The 17,670-nt window shown below is 43.0% G+C and overlaps 2 protein-coding genes across 2 annotated transcripts in view; both read right to left on the bottom strand.

Moving 5' to 3' along the window:
• Positions 1 to 745: 745 nt before the first annotated feature.
• On the bottom strand, positions 746 to 12,953 carry SLC25A31 (solute carrier family 25 member 31). Its single transcript, XM_066632884.1, has 6 exons — positions 12,740 to 12,953; positions 10,240 to 10,367; positions 6,965 to 7,082; positions 5,669 to 5,823; positions 3,301 to 3,426; positions 746 to 946 (listed from the first exon to the last, which is right to left on the bottom strand). Exons 1-6 carry the CDS (start codon positions 12,951 to 12,953, stop codon positions 746 to 748), a joined length of 942 nt encoding a protein of 313 aa, XP_066488981.1.
• Positions 12,954 to 16,799: 3,846 nt separating this feature from the next.
• Positions 16,800 to 17,670, bottom strand: part of INTU (inturned planar cell polarity protein) — a 31,829-nt gene continuing 30,958 nt past the window's right edge. The window contains exon 16 of the mRNA XM_066631725.1: positions 16,800 to 17,600. Coding sequence (XP_066487822.1) covers positions 17,489 to 17,600 — 112 coding nt within the window. The 3' untranslated portion in view covers positions 16,800 to 17,488. The remainder of the gene's footprint in view (positions 17,601 to 17,670) is intronic.

The raw sequence follows: 17,670 nt of genomic DNA, 5'->3' as shown, positions 1-17,670 counted from the left end.
ATATGATGATCTGCTTTTTCCCCTGTACTTTCTCATCCCCAGGGCTGAAGGTCACATAACACTGTTTCAACAAAACAAGATCTCTGAATGAGTGATTCTGATCCCACTATTCCCGCCCTGTAGCACAGCTAACCAGCCACATTCTTCGTCGTTAGGGACAGGATATTACACTGCTAGCCTGAATAGGGCTGCTGCTAATTTTGCAGTAGGTTGTTGCTTTTTTTAAATGCTTTTGCTTTGTTTGTAAGGGCCCTTATTTCTTATTGCACAGAAGAAAAAAAAAGTCCAAGGGATAGTGCTGGCTCTGGGAAAAATGTGTTCACAAAGTGAACTGAATGATTTTGTGAAGTTACTAATGTACTAGGCTCTGAACAAGTTTTTAATTATTTCTCTGCCTCATTTCTCCATAAATGGAAAATGAAAACAGCAATCATCTTGGTTGTGATTTTATAGTGAACATAAATGACATAATGAATAGAGTGAACAGAAAACTGTCTTTGAAAACAATCAACTAGTAATTAAAAATATAACTTTTTAATAGAAGGAACCAAACCGCTCTTTTGCCACTCTAAAAAGCATCAGAGTAAATACAGAATTATCAGATCTGCACAGAACTTACTTCTTTCGAAGGTTATTACAGCACTTACGGTGTTGTTATAATAATAATGAACAACAAATCTTTCAAACCAATTCAGACTTCTATCTCTGTGCATTATGCAGAGAAAGTAAATTCTCATCAGTGGCTTCAGTCAGCTACTGAGCCTGATCCAATGTCGATATTTAAAAACTTCTTAATTTCATCATATAGGACCAGTACTAAGGCACCTCCTGTCCCACGAAGAACGTTTGAGAAGGCTCCCCGAAAGAAGGCATTCAGTCCCTCCTGGCCATATATCTTGATGAAGCAGTCAATGGTTCCTTTGTACTGACGTGTAGCCTCTCCACTCTGCAGTCAAAAAAATTTAAGACAAAGTGGGAATAATAGAAAACAAATGTGCTCAGTATGTGGCAGTGTTTGTTCTGCAGCAGGGAGCATTTTCCTCATAAGTTGGAACACCTGTCTCTGCCTCAGGGTTCTTCTACTGAAAAGGGCAAACTTACGAAGGTTCCTAGACTAGGAAAAAGTAAATACTTCTCTGATGTGGCTCTCTGAAACTAAATTTAGAAGTCTATGATCTTCTTGTGACGTTTCATTGGAAGTTCAGAGTTAAATGAGGTCACTTCTCTCCTCGGGGTATTTTGAAGCATGCTGATTCTTGGATACTGTCTAAAGCATATTTTTGGATTGTTCTTCAGCAGATTTTTCACCCAGCTCCACACTTTCCACCCACCCACCCAAATATAAACCAGAGAAAAATTTTGGAGGCTTGTTGGAGGCTTGTTCTTCTCAAATATGGGGAAATTAAAAACTGGGTTTGCACTAAATGCCACATTTGGGAGTTTCAATTTCAGTAAATTGGGATTATGCCTGAAACAGATTGGGGAAGGGGTACCCTTCTAAATAGATCTTCACCAAATATGGGAAGAATCAATATTATTGATGATCAATCTACAATAATATATTTTGAAATGTTCTCCCCAAATTATAGAGTAATATGTTGTAGCTCTCGGTCAGCTCTCTTAGAAAACACCCCTACACCCTATATTGTTTCCAAGGGATGTGAGCTAGCACGGGGACCCCTTCTGCTGCTGCATGTTGTCGCAACTGGGTCACGATGCCATCTCTGGACACTCAGCAATGAGGTCATTACATTACCACTGAACTTCCAGGCGGTGGTGGTTGGCAACCTTCAGTCTCGAAAGACTATGGTATAAGCCTACAGCACCCGGTATTCCTAGGCGGTCTCCCATCCAAGTACTAACCAGGCCTGACCCTGCTTAGCTTCCAAGACCATACGAGATTCCACTTCCAGGCAGTGTTCCCTCTAAGGCATGCAGCGAAGCGGTCGTGCACCTCTCAGCTGAGCTCTGCAAAGCTCAGATCAGCAAACTGGAATTTTGGTGATGGCATGATGGCATCATTGCTGAATGTCTGGAGGGAATGTGGTGATGATGTGACGCTTCATGATGCTTCTGGGTTGCTTCATGTGCACTGGGATGCACAGTGCTTCTGGTTTGTTGAGCTCCATCCTGCATGCAGTTAGGCTCAGAGGTGCACAGCTGCATAGCCATACACCTTACAGGGAAAATTGCCTACAGCTGTGAGCTTGAGAACAGAGCTTTAGAACAGACAGATCTTACAGGAGTAAAGGAGTTTGATGAGGGAGTTGGGAAGAGGAAAGAGGGGGTGCATATAAGAGCTGTTTTGTTTGTGTGGGAGAGATCACACTTTCTAGGCTGGTTTTGGGTGTGTATATCTGTGTGTACAGCTCCATGCTGCTCACATGGTGCAGAGTGGGTGAAGTTTGCTGCTAAAGTGTATCTTTGATGAGTCACTGATCCTTAGATGGAGGGGACAGGGGTTCACTAAATCAGCTCTTTTAGGAGACGCACTTAGGGCACAATCCTAACCCCTTATGTCAGTGCTGGAAAGCAATGCAGCTCCGAGATAAGGGAACAAACATTCCCTTACTTTGAGGAGGCCTCTGTGAGTGATAGCCAGCTGCAGGATGCAGCACATGCCCCATTGGCACCACTATGCGAGTGCTGGAAAGCACTGACATAAGGGATTAGGATTGCGCCCATACTGCTATAAGCTCACAAACAGATTTCACAGGGAAGGACGAGAGGGAGAACTAACAGGAGCAAAATGGTTTGATGTGGAAGTTTATGCAGTAGTTTGCAGGGGAGCCCAGAATTTACTGCTGGTGTATCTGTTGCTTCAAGCAACATGGACAATGTGCACAACAAGAGGAAAGTAGTGGTGGATCCTAATCTGGGAAGGCAAATTTGATCTCATAGGTATCACAGAAACTTAGTGGGAAGTGACCTATGAGTGGAATATAGTATATTGGGCAAAAATGTCCACATCATCTCACAATTTTCAATACTGAGGGAAAGGAAAGCTAAGTTTAGTCAGATGTGTACCCAGGATTTCAGGGAAGCTGATTTTAATTAGTTCAGAGTAAAATAACGGCCCAGTCCTATCACTCCAGTAGCCATGCCACTGGAGAGTGTGCTGCATCCTCTGGGGGGGGGGGAATGTCCCAGACTCCACTGCCACAGTGGGTCTACTGGCACAAGTCCGTGTGGACCTGGGAAGGTCGATCAAGGCCAGAAAAGGGGATAGTCACAGTAATGTGTGTATTATTCCCAACGCTCGATGCCTTGAAAAGGCAACATTTACTAAATATGTTGTACCTGCATCATCATGCGTCTTCTGACAGTGTCAAAAGGATACGACAGTATCCCAGAAAATACAGTCACCATCTGAGCAATTGCAAATGATACGAGGAATGGTGTCTCTTTTGGATTTGGCAGTGATCCCTAAGAAAGGGAAACAGATGAATTATCTTAGTGCTCTGAGAATCAATGGTAAATCTAAAGAAGTGGTGGTCTCTAATCATCAATATTATTCTGGCATTTCCTATGAGTATAGAGTTTTGAAAAATAGATTATTCCACATTTTCATTGTTAGCTTTCTTCCTCCCTTTTACTACAGGTTGGTGATCCTTTATCTCGAATTCCAAAATACGGGGTATTCGAAACTACGGAACTTTCTTGAGTGCCAACATGACTTTTTAAAAATTAACTTTTTGCCTAAAGAAATAAAATCACAAACTGTGTTTCATGCACAAAGTTATTTAAAATATTGTATAAAATTACCTTCAGGCTATGTATTTAAAGGGTATATGAAACATAAAAGAATTTTGTGTTTAGGCTTGGGCCCCATTCGCAAGATCTCTCATTATGCATATGAAAGTATTCCAAAATATGGAAAAATCCAATATCCAAAATGCTTCTAGTTGTCTTAATAAATTAAAAACAAAACAAAAAATGCTTCTGGTCCCAAGCACTTTGCATAAGGGATGCCCAATCTGTAATGTCTTGTAGGTGGCACACAAACCAACCAGATATATTTTCAGTAATTAATATTTTAAAAATGCTTTCCTGTATCAGGCCAAACACCCATCTGATCCAGCATTATGTTTCCTATAGTGGCCCATCAGTTCCCTCTGGGAAGCCCACCATTGCTCCCATGCACCTAGTATCTAGACCAGTGGTTTTCAACCTTTTTTGTCTCAGGGCACACTGACAAGGTACTAAAATTTTCAAGGCACACCATCAGTTTTTTTTACAATTGACAAGGCACACCATGCTGTTGGTGGGAGGCTCACATCCCCCAATGGCCCTATTAATAAGTGACCCTCCCTCAAATGCCTGCGGCACACCTGCAGACCATTCGTGGCACACCAGTGTGCCACGGCACAGTGGTTAAAAATGGCTGATCTAGACACATAGTGTTGCTGAATCTAGCAGTACTTGAAAGTCATCATGACTCGCAGCGATTGGCAGAACTGTCCTCAATGTCTTTGTCCAATTCTCATAACCACATCTTATGGCAACAAATTCCACAAACTCATTTTGCATTGAATGAAGTATCTCTTTTTATCTGTCCTAAATCTCCTGCCAATCAGTTTCACTGGATGACCAGTTACATTGGATGAATCACTGGATGATGTGAGAGAGGAAGAAACACTTTCCTCTCTCCACTCTCCTTACAACATGTCTAATTCTGTCTCAGTTATGTCTCTTCTTAATTACCTTTCTCCAAGCTAAAAAACTCCAAGTGTTAAAGCCTTTCAGCATAAGGAAGGTGCTCCAGTCCTCTGATAATTTTGCTGCCTTTATTTTTTAACCTTTCCTAGCTCAGCTCTAAAATATACTTCTTGACATGTACTGACCAGTATTCCAAATGTGGCTGCATTTCTATAGGGCAGGGCTTTTCAGACTGGAGCGTCATGACACCCCGGCCTGTGGGCCCTGGCCTGTTTCCCCTTAAGGGGCGGGGGCAGCCAGGAGGCAGGGAGGAAGCTGCCTTCCCCCCGCCCCCGCAAGAACTTACTGCGCAGCTATAGGTGCATTCACAGGCTTATTCTCACCATGGAATTTGCCTTCTTCACAAATGCTGCATGTTGGACCGACATTTTCATTGAGCTATCCATCATTACCCCAAGATCCCTTTCCTGGCTTGTCACTAACAGGCCCCATCAATGTATTTGAGAAGTTGGGATTTTTTGCCCCAAAGTGCATCAAATTATACATTGACACTGAACCACATTTGAACACATTTCCCAGTTTGGAGAGATAGTTCTATCACTTTGGACAAATCTTTTACACCTGACTCTTGCTTACCAGTTTGTAAAAAAGAGTTAATACCACTAAAGCTCAGAGGAATAATCTCTCTTATACTATATTGTAAAACATAAACCAAAGAAAAAGTTAAAGCAAATTAGTGGTATTGTATATAAATAATCCAAATGAAGGCATTTTGCAAGCGTGTGATTTTGGGCGCAATTCTAACCCCTTATGTTGGTGCTTTCCAGCACCGACATCAGGGCAATGCAGCTCTGAGGTAAGGAAACAAATATTCCCTTACGTTGAGGAGGCCTCCGTGAGTGACACCCAACTGCAGGATGCAGCACACGTCCCATTGGCACCGCTATGCCAGTGCTTAAAAGCACTGACGTAAGGGGTTAGGATTGCACCCTTTGATAAGCAAACTTACTTTAATGGTGTCATAACATCCAAAGTAGGATGCCCGATACACAATTATTCCCTGTACTGAAACACCAAATCCTTGGTATAGGCCAGATATTCCATCTGATTTTGCAACTTTAACAAGACAGTCACCAAGACCTTTGAACTGTCGCTCCGAAGGACCTAACATGAGAGGATAAAAATCAAGTTTATTCTGCGTGCTTGACCGGAGCAATTATTTATGATGCTTACGGATAAACTAGACAAATGTTACTGATTGTTGAAGATACATTGTTCAGAGACTGGTACTATAACATTAAACAGAATTTCACTTCACCATTAATAACTAGAAATATCCAGCATAGTAGTTTAATACAAAGCTACACTATACAAACATTTTAAACCAATTTATTATGGGTTTTATTATAAGGTTCACAAATTTTATTGTGTCTTTGTCCTGCCCAGCTACAACATCCCCCCACCTCTCTTCCCCCACTGTCATTTTAACTCTCTAAATTGCCACAAAGCTGCCCTGATATTTTTTGGCCCAATGAACCCACCATTTTGGATTCACCAGGTACGACTGAACCGAAGTGTAGCATTGTTAAGTTTGATTGGTTTCAATTGAGAGTGTTAAGGCCCAATCCAGATGGCACCCGCTGTATTCTGAGCTGCATTTGAACGGGGGGAGGTGCCCTTGGAATAAGGGGACATTTGTCCCCTTACCCAGAGTAAAGTTGCAACTTGCTCAATGGGGCTTCTCAGAGCTGTGCCAGCTATTTAGCTGGCGCAGACTCAAGAAGCCGCTATGTTGGGCTTTCAAGCCCAGGATGGGGGATAGGATTTGGCAGAGCAGGCCTCTGCTGGTCCCACCCCCCTCCTGGGCTTATTCCACCTCCTTTTCTGCCCTCACCACATGTCCCCATGCCCAGGAGTACCTCTCCCTTGCCCTCTTACCACCCTCCCCATGCTTCTGCGCCACTTGCACTTACCTTGTCTTCACTGGTGGCTGGGGGTCTAACTGCAGTGTTGACGGGGTGGCGCAGGCCTCCTTGCTGGTGCCGCTTACTCCCTGGGTGTCACAAATGCGCTTTATGGCACATTTGTGACAACGAGCTCTGGTACAATGCCTGTAGCGCCAGCACTCAGGCAGCATTGGATTAGGCTGTTAAGCGTGTAATTAATAAATGTGATTTGAAAGTGCTTAATTTTGTATCCAAGTGCCTCAGTTAATGGATAAAATGGCAGCAGCTTCTAAAACAACAAAACAAAAAAGCCACCAGCCTTATCACACTTGCAAAAAAGGGGAGATAAAATATCCTACCTTTTCCGATGTCGGCACCTAATCGAGTTCGTGCAAAGTCTAATGGATATACCACGCACAGTGACGTTGCCCCAGCTGCTCCACCGGAAGCCAGATTTGCAACAAACCACCTAAAGAACTAAAATGAAAACACCGTGTTCAGTTTAAAAAAAGAAAAGAGCTCAGTTCCAAACCTGACTTTTAACTATCCGAAGTAATGGGCAACAGTACTGAAATGACGTACATTTGAAATGTGCTGAGTTTTGCACATTCAAAATGATCAGATTCAAGAAGCAAATGAATAATGGGGCATTGATGGCAACACTCAGACTTGAGTTTCTTCTTCCTCACAACAAAAGGCCCACAACAAAAACCTCGACATGTGTTGATGTTTGCCATTGTAATGTCAGTGCCATTACAAGACAATGTGAGATTTGCTCAAAACAAAACAAACAAAAAACCATCTAGTCCAGGTTGGGTTCCCAATTTGCTCAAAATGAGTCTATTTCTTCCAGCTTTTGCATTGTCCCCCTCAGGTGGATAGGCAGGTTAATCTTAGGCCATTTTTGGGTTATGGGATTCCACTCTTTTGCCACTGGGCTCCATTCCAGTACCAGATTTTTGCTATGACATTTTTACTGCATGCTATAGCATGGTAAGGGATAGGATTAGGCAGTTAGGGTATTTCAGGAAATTAAAAGATGCTGATAATGCAGAAACCTTTAGAAAGAAAGAAAATAAACCTGCATGTTTAGGAAAAACAGCTGTTAAAATTCTATGAAAAATCATAGAATTTAATCTAAGATTTTATCATAAAATCATAGGGTTTGATAAAAATATTTTTATCCTATAATAACATCCAAGTAAGACATGCAGAGAGCAATGAAATACTGTCCCAAGGAAAGTAAAGAGCGATGTCAAAAAATGTATTTTCCATATTGCTGGTGTGATCATTTATTACTTGATTCTTCTTCCCTGAGCATTGGAAAGTCAGAGCCAATGGACAGATACATGTATATGCAATGCGCATATAAGTCACCTGGGGTTAATTTGCAGTTTCACACACTCACTTTCTCCACAAGAAACACTCCTATGTGGTAAGGAATGACACGAACCAATTATTAGACTTACAGCTAATGTGAAGTGAATGTGAAGTGCCTGAACTGAATGTGAAGTGCCTCCACTGGGGAGAAAAATGAATTCTGTTCAGTTGTCCTTCCATGCGTACAGAATATGGGGGTGGGTTGGGTGGGAGAGAGTGCTGGCAAGCCTGGCCCCTAACAACATGCTCTCTAACCTCCTCCCCCACCACACATCTTCAGCATTTGTCAATAGCAACAAATACTAAACTCATGGATAAGCACCTGCATGTGTAGATGAATGGGACTATGGCATCTAGAACAGTATGTGCAGGCTGTTTCACACACACAGAAGTCACCACATGACTGACATTGAGTTTTTTCAATGAAAAAAGAACTTACTCTTGAAATTAAAGTACAAGCATGCCTGGTAACTGCACGGTTGCATTCAGGAACGCCCGTGGTTAAGTAAAAACCGTGGATACCAGGAAACACCCTCCCACCCTCCAGCCCCACTGAGGGCTTCTCCAGGCCTCCTAATGCCTCATAAAGCATTAAAAATGTCATTTTTGGTTTTTCAAAAAAACAAAGTTGCTTTTTTTGCCTAATTGTCCTTCTGAGCCTGGCAGAGGCCGCGGGCAAACGTGGCCTCTGCTGGGCTCAGAAGACCCTCTGAAGGTGAAGGGAGCTCCCCTTGCCTCTACAGGGAGTGCACGCAGGGGGGCCCTGCAGACCTGATCCATGGATAAGTGAAACCATAGATATGGGTTCTGTGGGTATGGCCCCCCCCATATTTTCATTTACAGACTGACAAGGAATAACTGTAGAAGCAGCAGAACAATCAGTACCGAACACCTTCCTTCTATCTGTAGCCCTGGGAAAACCCGTGTGTATTTTGTATGAGCTGTCAGCCAAACAGGTTGGGAGAGCTTCATGAGTCAGCAAAGTAGATGCTAATTACCCCAATTATTAAGAAAGATCATTTTGTTCTTTGGGCTTAATGTACGAGTCTAGCACAATTAGCTGGACATAAAAAAGGAAAGCTGACCTACTTTTAAAAAAATTACTAGCTTGGTAAGTAAAAGATTGGACTTTAAGCACAGGCATCACAAAAAAACAGGCATTAACACAACCCAAATAACTTTTGAATTACTCTTCCATTACTCTTTCTGTAGCTGTGTATCCTAATGCAGACACCACTGTTCAGTGTCTACTAAACTTTATGCCAGTTGTAATTCAAAAAATTCCCAAATTCACAGTGCAACATAATGTATGCCTATGCAGCAGTAAGTTTCATTGTGTTCAGTGGGGTTTATGCCTAGGTAAGTGTGCATAGGATTGCAGTTTTACAGCCCAATCCTATTTCTCACCACTGTCCACCATGCAGACATACTGATGGAGAACATGCTGTGGCCAGTAGTTGGGGTGCAACTAAAGGCCCAATTCTATCCAACTTTCCGGTGCCACTGCAATGCAGCCCCATGGTAAGGGAACTAATGTTCCCATGTCTTGAGAAGGCCTCAGAGACTGTCTCCACCACAGGAAGCAGTGCTAACCCCATTGGCACAGCTGCACCAGGAATGGAAAATTGGATAGAATTGGGCTCTAAAAGGCCAACCAGATGTAAGCATATTTTTTATTTTGGGGCATTTGGTGGGCTGCTGTGAGATACAGGAAGCTGGACTAGATGGGCATATGGCCTGATCCAGTGGGGCTGTTCTTATGTTCTTATTTTCCTATGGGTAGGCCTTCTGGCTGTCTATGGGTATCCTTCGACCCACATCAGCTACATAGCTGGTGTAAGTCCAAGAAGAGAAAGGGGGTGGGATAGCTTGGGAAAGACAGAATAGTGATCCTGGTGCAAGCCATTACCACAGGGATCCGTTCTCTCCCATTCCCTCCTCAAGCCGCCACAAAACACCTCTGCAACTCTCCCTCTCCACTCCACCTCCAACTTACCAGTATGGATGGGTCCTCCCAGAGTCACTGATGCACATGCTGTACCTCTGCCCATTTGCAGCAGCAGGTCTGAAGTATGTAATGGTGGTTCAGCTTTTGGGCTGCTGCAAAAGGACTTGAGCTGCAGGAACATGAGTTCTGGCAGTGCAAGGCCCAGATACGTTTGGGCCTTCAGTCACTTCTGCATGAGTGAAGCAGACAAAAGAGTTTGAGGAGTGTGATTTTTTTAAGTTAATCAAAACGTTAATCGACCTTTACCTGTTTTTCTTTATCCACTCCAGACATAAAGATCTGCTTATATTTGTCCTTGAAAGCAAAGTTGAGAGCCTGAGTTGGGAAATATCGGATAACATTGGCAAGATTGCCACGCCAGAAACTGAGAAATCCTATAGACAGAAGATGAAACCATTGTATGGTTTGCATTATTTTAAATAGATTCTAATGTATTACTACGTTTTTAAAAAATTCATATTTGGATTATTTCAAGTTGATAGAGAACTGATCAAGCTGCTTTCCTCTTTAGGGTAATAATAATGGCTAGTTTTTAAACTGGGTGACCGTGGGCCAGTCACTTTCTCTCTCCCTCACCTACCTCACAGGGTTGTTGTGAGGACAAAAGAAGGGGAGCAGCTGTGTACACCACCCTGAGCTCTTTGGAGGAAGGGCGGTATAAAAATGTGAAAAATAAATAAAATAAAAAATAAAAGGAAAAAAAAAGCTGAACAAATCCTGAACTGATTTATGGAAGGTAGGAAAGCAGCTATTAGGCAGAAGTTCAGGCCATCCATTGTGGTATGCTGGGTGTTACTCATGCTCTAAATAGCCAGAGACAGATAAAAGATGGCAGAAAATAGCATGTACTTAGCATGCTGTAAAGTTAAAAATGACTACAGCATGTACATCTGATTAATGTTGAAGATACACACAGCTATTTTCAGGTTCATACATTCTGGCCACCAGAGGGGGTGCTAAGACCCTTTGCAGAATGGGTGGCTTTGTACTCAGGCTAAGCAGATAAACAGGACTGGGCTGCGTTTAAGGGTGGCAATCTCAAGGAATATGACTCCAGCCTTATCAGCTCAGAGCCCAGGCAGGAGAAACAAAGGGAGAGGTTGATAATGGTCTGGTAAGTAATCATGCTGTGCTTTAAAGTGAGTGGCTAAATCATAACACAAATTCCCAGCTTACTGCATTTGTCAGATCTCAGTGCTAGTCAAAACAGGAATAGCATGTCCAACAGAAATGTTATACAAAATGTATAAATTTCAGCAAATACGTATGTGGAAGTGAGACACTTAAGAACAGGTGAAAAAGCAACAGAGAGAAGATACACTGTGGTTCACAAAGAGCTGGCCCATCCATGAGGCCAAAGGAAGCGGTTGCCTCAGGCAACAGAATGGTGGGGATGCCCATCTCTGCCTGCCTTCTTCCCTCCACTCCTCCTCCTCCTTTTCCTTTCACTTCCTGAATTGGAAAAAGAAGAGGGGAATAGAGAGGAAGAAGAAAAGTAGAGGGAAGGACAATACTGAGCTCCAACATTGGAGAGTGGGAAAAGCAAAGGCTGGCACATCATCAGGTAAGGTGGGCAGCATCTGGCATGCTGCCTCAAGTTTCAAGAAGTCGTAGGCCTATCCTTGGTCCATAACTGGAAATGGAAAAGAGACAAAACCTGCTTGTGGAGGATGGATCTGAGAAGCAAACAGGCCTTTTAAAAAATTGAAAAGGACTAGGCAAGTATGGATATCTTTTCAGAATACATGCGCATATGCCATTTTTTTCTTTCTGCATGTGTGCTTTGCGTATATTTCTTTGGAATCCTGAGAACGATCTCAAAGTTTTTCTTAGGTTACAGATAAGAGACTGGGGGCCCAATCCTATCCAATTTTCCAAGGCTGGTGCAGCTGTGCCAATGGAGCATGTGTTGCATCCTTTGGTGGGGAGGCAGTCACAAGGGCCTCCTCAGAGCCCAATCCTATCCAAATATCCCAAGGACCCAATCCTATCCAACTTTCCAGTGCTGATGCAGCAGCAATGCAACAGCAGGGTAAGGGAATAAACGTTCCCTTGCCTTGAGGAGGCCTCCCATAACTGCTCATCCACTGCAGGATGCAGTGCATGCCCCATTGGTACAGCTGCACCGGACCTTGAGAATTGGATAGGATTAGGCCCTCAGGTCCCAATCCTATTCAGTTTTCCAGTGCCAGTGCAGCCATGCGAATGGAGTGTGTGCTCCATTCTGCAGTGAAGGGGCAGTCACAGAGGCCTCCTCAAGGTATGGGAACATTTGTTCCCTTACCTTGGGATTGCACTGCAGCTGCATCAGTGCTGGAGAGTTGGATAGGAGTGGGCCCTTAGGACCAAATCCTATCCAATTTTCCACTGCTGGTGCAGCTTTGCCAACAGGGCATGCACTGCATCCTGCAGTAGGGGGGCTTTCATGGAGGCCTCCTCCAGATAAGGGAATGCTTGTTCCCTTTCCTTGGGGCTGTATTGCGGCTGCACCAGTATTGGAAATTTGGAGAGGATTGGGCCCTGAGTCTCTTATCTGCAACGTAGGGAAAATTTTGAGATTGTTCTCCCGTTTGCACAGTTGTATCAGTGCTGGAAAGTTGGCTAAGTTTGGGCCCTGAGACCAAAAAAAAAGGTGCCTAAGGCTACCTTGAACTCAAAGCCGAGATAAGATTCAAAACCTCAGCTCACAGCAATACCCCACGCCAGCCCCCTTTCAGAGGAAGGCTGTTTTTCAAGGAGGACGTACCTTGCTCCTGGGGGATGCGCACAAAGCAGTCTATCATGCCTTTATACTGCTGGTCAGCACGGATCTGTTTGGAGGAGGCCTGGACCTGCAGCAGCAGTTTCACACGCTCAATGGGTGCTACTGTGGTCTTGGAGACGGCCGCCGCCACGCCCCCAGCCAGGAGGTCCTTTGCAAAAGAGACGGGGTCAAACATTCGTCCTTCCGCAGCCTGCATGATGCTGAGTTGGTAGACACAGAGCCTTTGGTGAAACTGGAGCCCCCAAGCAGCATCACCCAGTGCTAGGCAACACTTCTAACTGCCACTGCTGGGAAAGGGCAGGTGGGCTTCCCTCCTCCAACAGATCAGAAGCATGCGCCCTGGCCACATGACTTAGCAGTGTCCAATCAGAGGAGCCTTCCTGAGCATTTCTTGTCTATGAGAATTCTTGGCCCTCTGGAGGAGGGAAGTGCAGGTGATGAGCAACCTGCTGACTAAGTGAGGCCTAGAAAAGACTAGCAGCCAGAAAGGAGATCTGGTTGGGGAATAAACCATGCATTGGAGCTGCTTTAACCAGAAGTTTGCAGGTGCTGGTGTATGATCTGTTGATATTTAAGACACACACACACACACACACACACTGGCAGCTGGAATAGCCACCACTTACGCAGTGTTTCTCAAACTGTGGGTCAGGACCCACTAAGTGGGTCACGAGCCCATTTCAGGTGGGTCCCCATTTATTTCAATATTTTATTTTTAATATATTAGACTTGATGCTGCCATAGTATGTGACTGCATTTGGGGAAACGTTACAGGTCTGTACTTTTAACAGGCTACTGTGTACAGTTGTGTGCCACTTAACGACGGATTGGGACCGCAGTCTGTGTTATCAAGCAATGCTTGACGCAATGTGGACCCTCCTCAGGGAAGGGGATGCTCTGCTCCCCTCCAGAGAAACGTCTGAGCTTCCCAGAGGCGGTGCACATCTGCTTACTGCCTCTGCACAACTCAGACTGAGGGAAATCGCGTCTCTCACGCGACTTCTGGTTTCATGGAGGAAACAACCCTCGGGTGAGAGGAGCAGATGTCCCCTCGCTTTGGGTGTGCACCTCCGACGAAGGTGTGCACCTGGGGTGTACACTTCCGACGGGTGTGCACATGTGACACACGTGGTCATTGGTTATGCTGAGGCATGGTGACCCCAGATTGTAACCCACATGTAAAGGCCACTGGAGCAATACATAAGCATAGTGAAAAAAACAACTGCTTGGTGTTTAGAATCATTTTGCAAGTCTGAAGCACAGAAAATAGTAAAAACTGCTTGATTTTATTAAAGGCAATAAGGTTAGTCTGACTGAGGCTGGAACTTTGGGGCCTCAAAGCCTGTGTTATACACATTGGAATTTAGCCTAGAAAACTGTACCAGGCTGGAGATGTACGCCTTGATAGAAAACACACCTGTGTTCACCAGGAAAACGTAACTATTCTCTTAAGCTTTAGGAGCAAAGGTATACACATGGAACCAAGTAACCTTTGATACCAAACCAAAGTATGTACCCAAAGTAAAAGGTCACAATATTTATATAGAATTAAAACACAGAAGTCAAAATGTTTGATTTTAGTGAAACTGTTAAAGGAAGGTCTTTGCTTCGCAGAGGGCCCCACAGTGTTTTACTAAACCCAGGAGAAGAAATGCAGAAGAGATAAGATAGGTGGCTCAAGCAAGGCCAACCTAATTAGGATGAATCTGTATGCCAAGAAATGGGTCTGAAGTTCTGCCAAAGATGAGGTCTTCACATCTCGGTTTAAGTGTTTTTGTGTTCTCTTTTAACGAAGGGACATGTCAAAGTGATTCTTAATTGAAATGAATGATGGGATTGAGAACAAGTACTGGGTAAATGGAAATATAGCGTACCCTGCTGGTTTTTGAAAACTTTTGGAAATGGTGTAATTTTGGCTAAGTTTTAAGGTGAAACCCCACCCAATCACTTGTTGCCCACCTATTTCCCATCTTTAATGCAAATGAACTCTGAAATGTACCTATCAGGTATGGTATGCCTTATCTACAGCCTATTAAGAGTTTGCCCCATCTATGATGTCAAATCTTCAGTGAACGAGAAATCTAGATTGAGGACAAAGAGCAGTGAGAGGTATAAAGGTTAAGGACCAGCATTCAGATGGGGTCCTTGCTTTATGAGTCTCGTGGACCAATTGCATGCAATTCAAATAAAGCTTGTGAACCTTCACTCCTGAGTTCCAAGTAATTCCTGAGTTGCAATTCCTTGCAACAATGCGATCCTGGCATAAGCCGGAACGTCACAAAGTGGCACACACCTGTATATGCTTTTAACAATGATAGCCAATGGGACTTATTCCTTGGTAAGTTTGGCTATGATTGCAGCCTCAGATTGTCAAAAATTTTCCTGCTTGATGATGTCACTTCCAGCCATGACATAACTTCCAGATTAATGACATCAGTTTCAGTGGATCCCACCCAATTGTCATTCTAAAATGTGGATCCTAGTGCTATAAAGTTTGAGAACCACTGGCTTATAGTGTAGCAACTGCTTATTGAATTATATTTCATAAAGAAAATATTTCAGTCCTGCACCAACTCCTACTTAATTCAGTGATTCTGCTCCGTTGTTGTTCATGGAAGAGAGATTTAGGGCCCAATCCTATCCAAATTTCCCGTGCTGATGCAGCCACAATGCAGCCCTGGAGTAAGGGAATAAATATTCCCTTCCCTTGAGGAGGCCTCCATGACTGTCCTTCCACCGCGGGATGCAGCACACACACCATTGGCATGGCTGTTTCAGGACTGGAAGGTTGGACAGGATTGGGCTGTGGATTCTGTAGCATCATTATGATAGTAGAAAGTTTAGCGAGACATGATTGTGGCATATAAAATTATGCAAGGTGTAGAGAAAGTACGTAAGGAGAAGTTCTTCAACACTAGGATGCAGGTGTTATTCAATGAAACCCACTGATAGGAAATTTAGAAAGAACAAAAGGAAGTACTTCATCACACAGTACATAATTAGCCCATGGAGTCACAACTACCAGATATAGTGATGATTTACATGACTTTAAAACAGGATTGGCTAAATTCATAGAGAACATGTCTATCACGGTCTACTAATAATAATGGCTGTAAGTAATAACACTTCCTCTGGGATTAGTCAGCCTGCCTCTGAATATCAGTGGGAGGGGCATACCTTCATTTTCTGCTTATAGGCGACCAAAACAGGCTACCCCATTGCTTCTCAAATTGTGGATCTCAACCTACTTGGTGGGTTGCAAATTGGACGCACCCACCAGTTTGCCCTTGTCTCCGTTTGGAGCCAAAAAGACACAACCGGAAGCCACTTCCAGGTTGCAACATACTTCCGGCCGTTGCCCTGATGCTGCTGAGAAAGAGTTGAAAGACTTTTAAGGTTTAGGTTTTATTTTGCTCTCAACAAGGAATCTTTCATTAGAGTCAAAAAGTCAGTTCTTGCTTTCCTCAAACATGTCCCCATGCAGTCATGTGTGAAATACTTGATTAGCACTGGACTTCACCTCAACTTGGTTATCAGGAAAAATTTGTATGCTCCCTTTCCCACCTATGTACAAAATTATGCTCAGTGCCAGTGAAATCAAAGTATGCACGTTATAGGTGCAATAACATTTCCATTCTGTCTTGACTCTTGTGGAGTGCTACTGCCCAGTTAAAGTTGATGAACACAGTCTAACACCACAAAGCAGATCTTTATCTGCAAAATTAAAATTTTGCATTTAATGCAAATTTACTTTATAACCCCAATTAGCAATGTGTTATTAGTGAATATTTGAGGAGTTCTGAACATTTTGCAGATACTTACTCGTATTCAAATTTCTGTCTCTTGCCATGAGGAATTTGATAAAAATTTCTCACTATAAATCATAGGGATTTCACAAAAATGAAGTGAATGACAGAATATAAAAACAAGACACATGGCTGGTCAGCAAATATCGTTCTTTACTGTAAAAATCATACAAAAATAGTAGATACAAAGATTTCAGAAACCAAATGATAAATTCCTATTTTTTTTATCATGCAGTATCTGCAAAGCAATCCATTTTACTTTATAATAAGTTTAGCAAATTTTTATTTACATCATCATACATAAAATCCATTTGTATTACAAATATTATAGCCCTTAATGTCTTTCATTCAGAAGGATAGAGTCAGGGTGGGGAAATGGGGGTTTTCTTTACTCTCACTGAACTTGTATTACCAGAATTCTAAACATATCAACAAATGGTCTTGGCAGTATGTTCAACAACATGTTCAAAAGCCTCGGTTCAAGTCCAGAACAGAATATCCAGAACTGACTGTTCAGAAGATGCCCCATAGAGCTCCTAAACTGCACTTTGAATTTTGGGCAAGTTTAAGATGGCTGGAAGTTCTAAAGGGGAAGCTTTTGAAAGGAAACTTCTTAAAAAACAGAAGTGTATCTATGTTCATACCTTCACATGTAAATGTGTCAGTATGTAGGAAAGATACCATCTGGATAAGTAAACATGCCTTGCTTGAGTATGAAAAAAATATTTTGAGAAGTTAGCCTCCTGTGTGAACAGCTGAAGATATCAAAGTGTTTCCATAAAAGTTTGAAAAGTGATTTTGTCATGGAAGGGAATCACATCAAAGAACACCGATGACAAAACCTTAAGTTAATGAATATTTGCACACTCTAAGTGCCGTGGGATGTTTCCAGCTCTTCTTATGATGGCTGTATAGCTGAGCACATCTACAGAGCTAAGCCAAAGGACAGTTTAAAAGCCAATTCAACAGCAACCTCTGTGACTGAGTCATGAAAACAGACATAAAATTCCCGAGGCTTTGGATTGAGGAAGAGTCTCCTGCAAAAAAACAAAAGCTCAGTGTCAGAACAAGGTCTTTAGACTATTCAAAAAACAGTTTATTTTTATA

The sequence above is a fragment of the Tiliqua scincoides genome, chromosome 6, assembly GCF_035046505.1.
Source record: "Tiliqua scincoides isolate rTilSci1 chromosome 6, rTilSci1.hap2, whole genome shotgun sequence".
NCBI classification, from domain to species: Eukaryota; Metazoa; Chordata; class Lepidosauria; order Squamata; family Scincidae; genus Tiliqua; species Tiliqua scincoides.
Note: the sequence above shows the minus strand (reverse complement) of the source record. Positions and strands in the feature narration are given on the sequence as shown.

Excerpts from the sequence above, each read along its gene's own strand:
- SLC25A31 (XM_066632884.1), bottom strand. The coding sequence starts at position 12,953 with ATGCAGGCTGCGGAAGGACGAATGTTTGACCCCGTCTCTTTTGCAAAG. Across the intron at positions 5,824-6,964 it reads AGGTGCCGACATCGGAAAAG|GTCCTTCGGAGCGACAGTTC; the intron begins GTAGGATATTTT and ends CTCTCATGTTAG. Across the intron at positions 947-3,300 it reads GAAGACGCATGATGATGCAG|AGTGGAGAGGCTACACGTCA; the intron begins GTACAACATATT and ends TTTTGACTGCAG.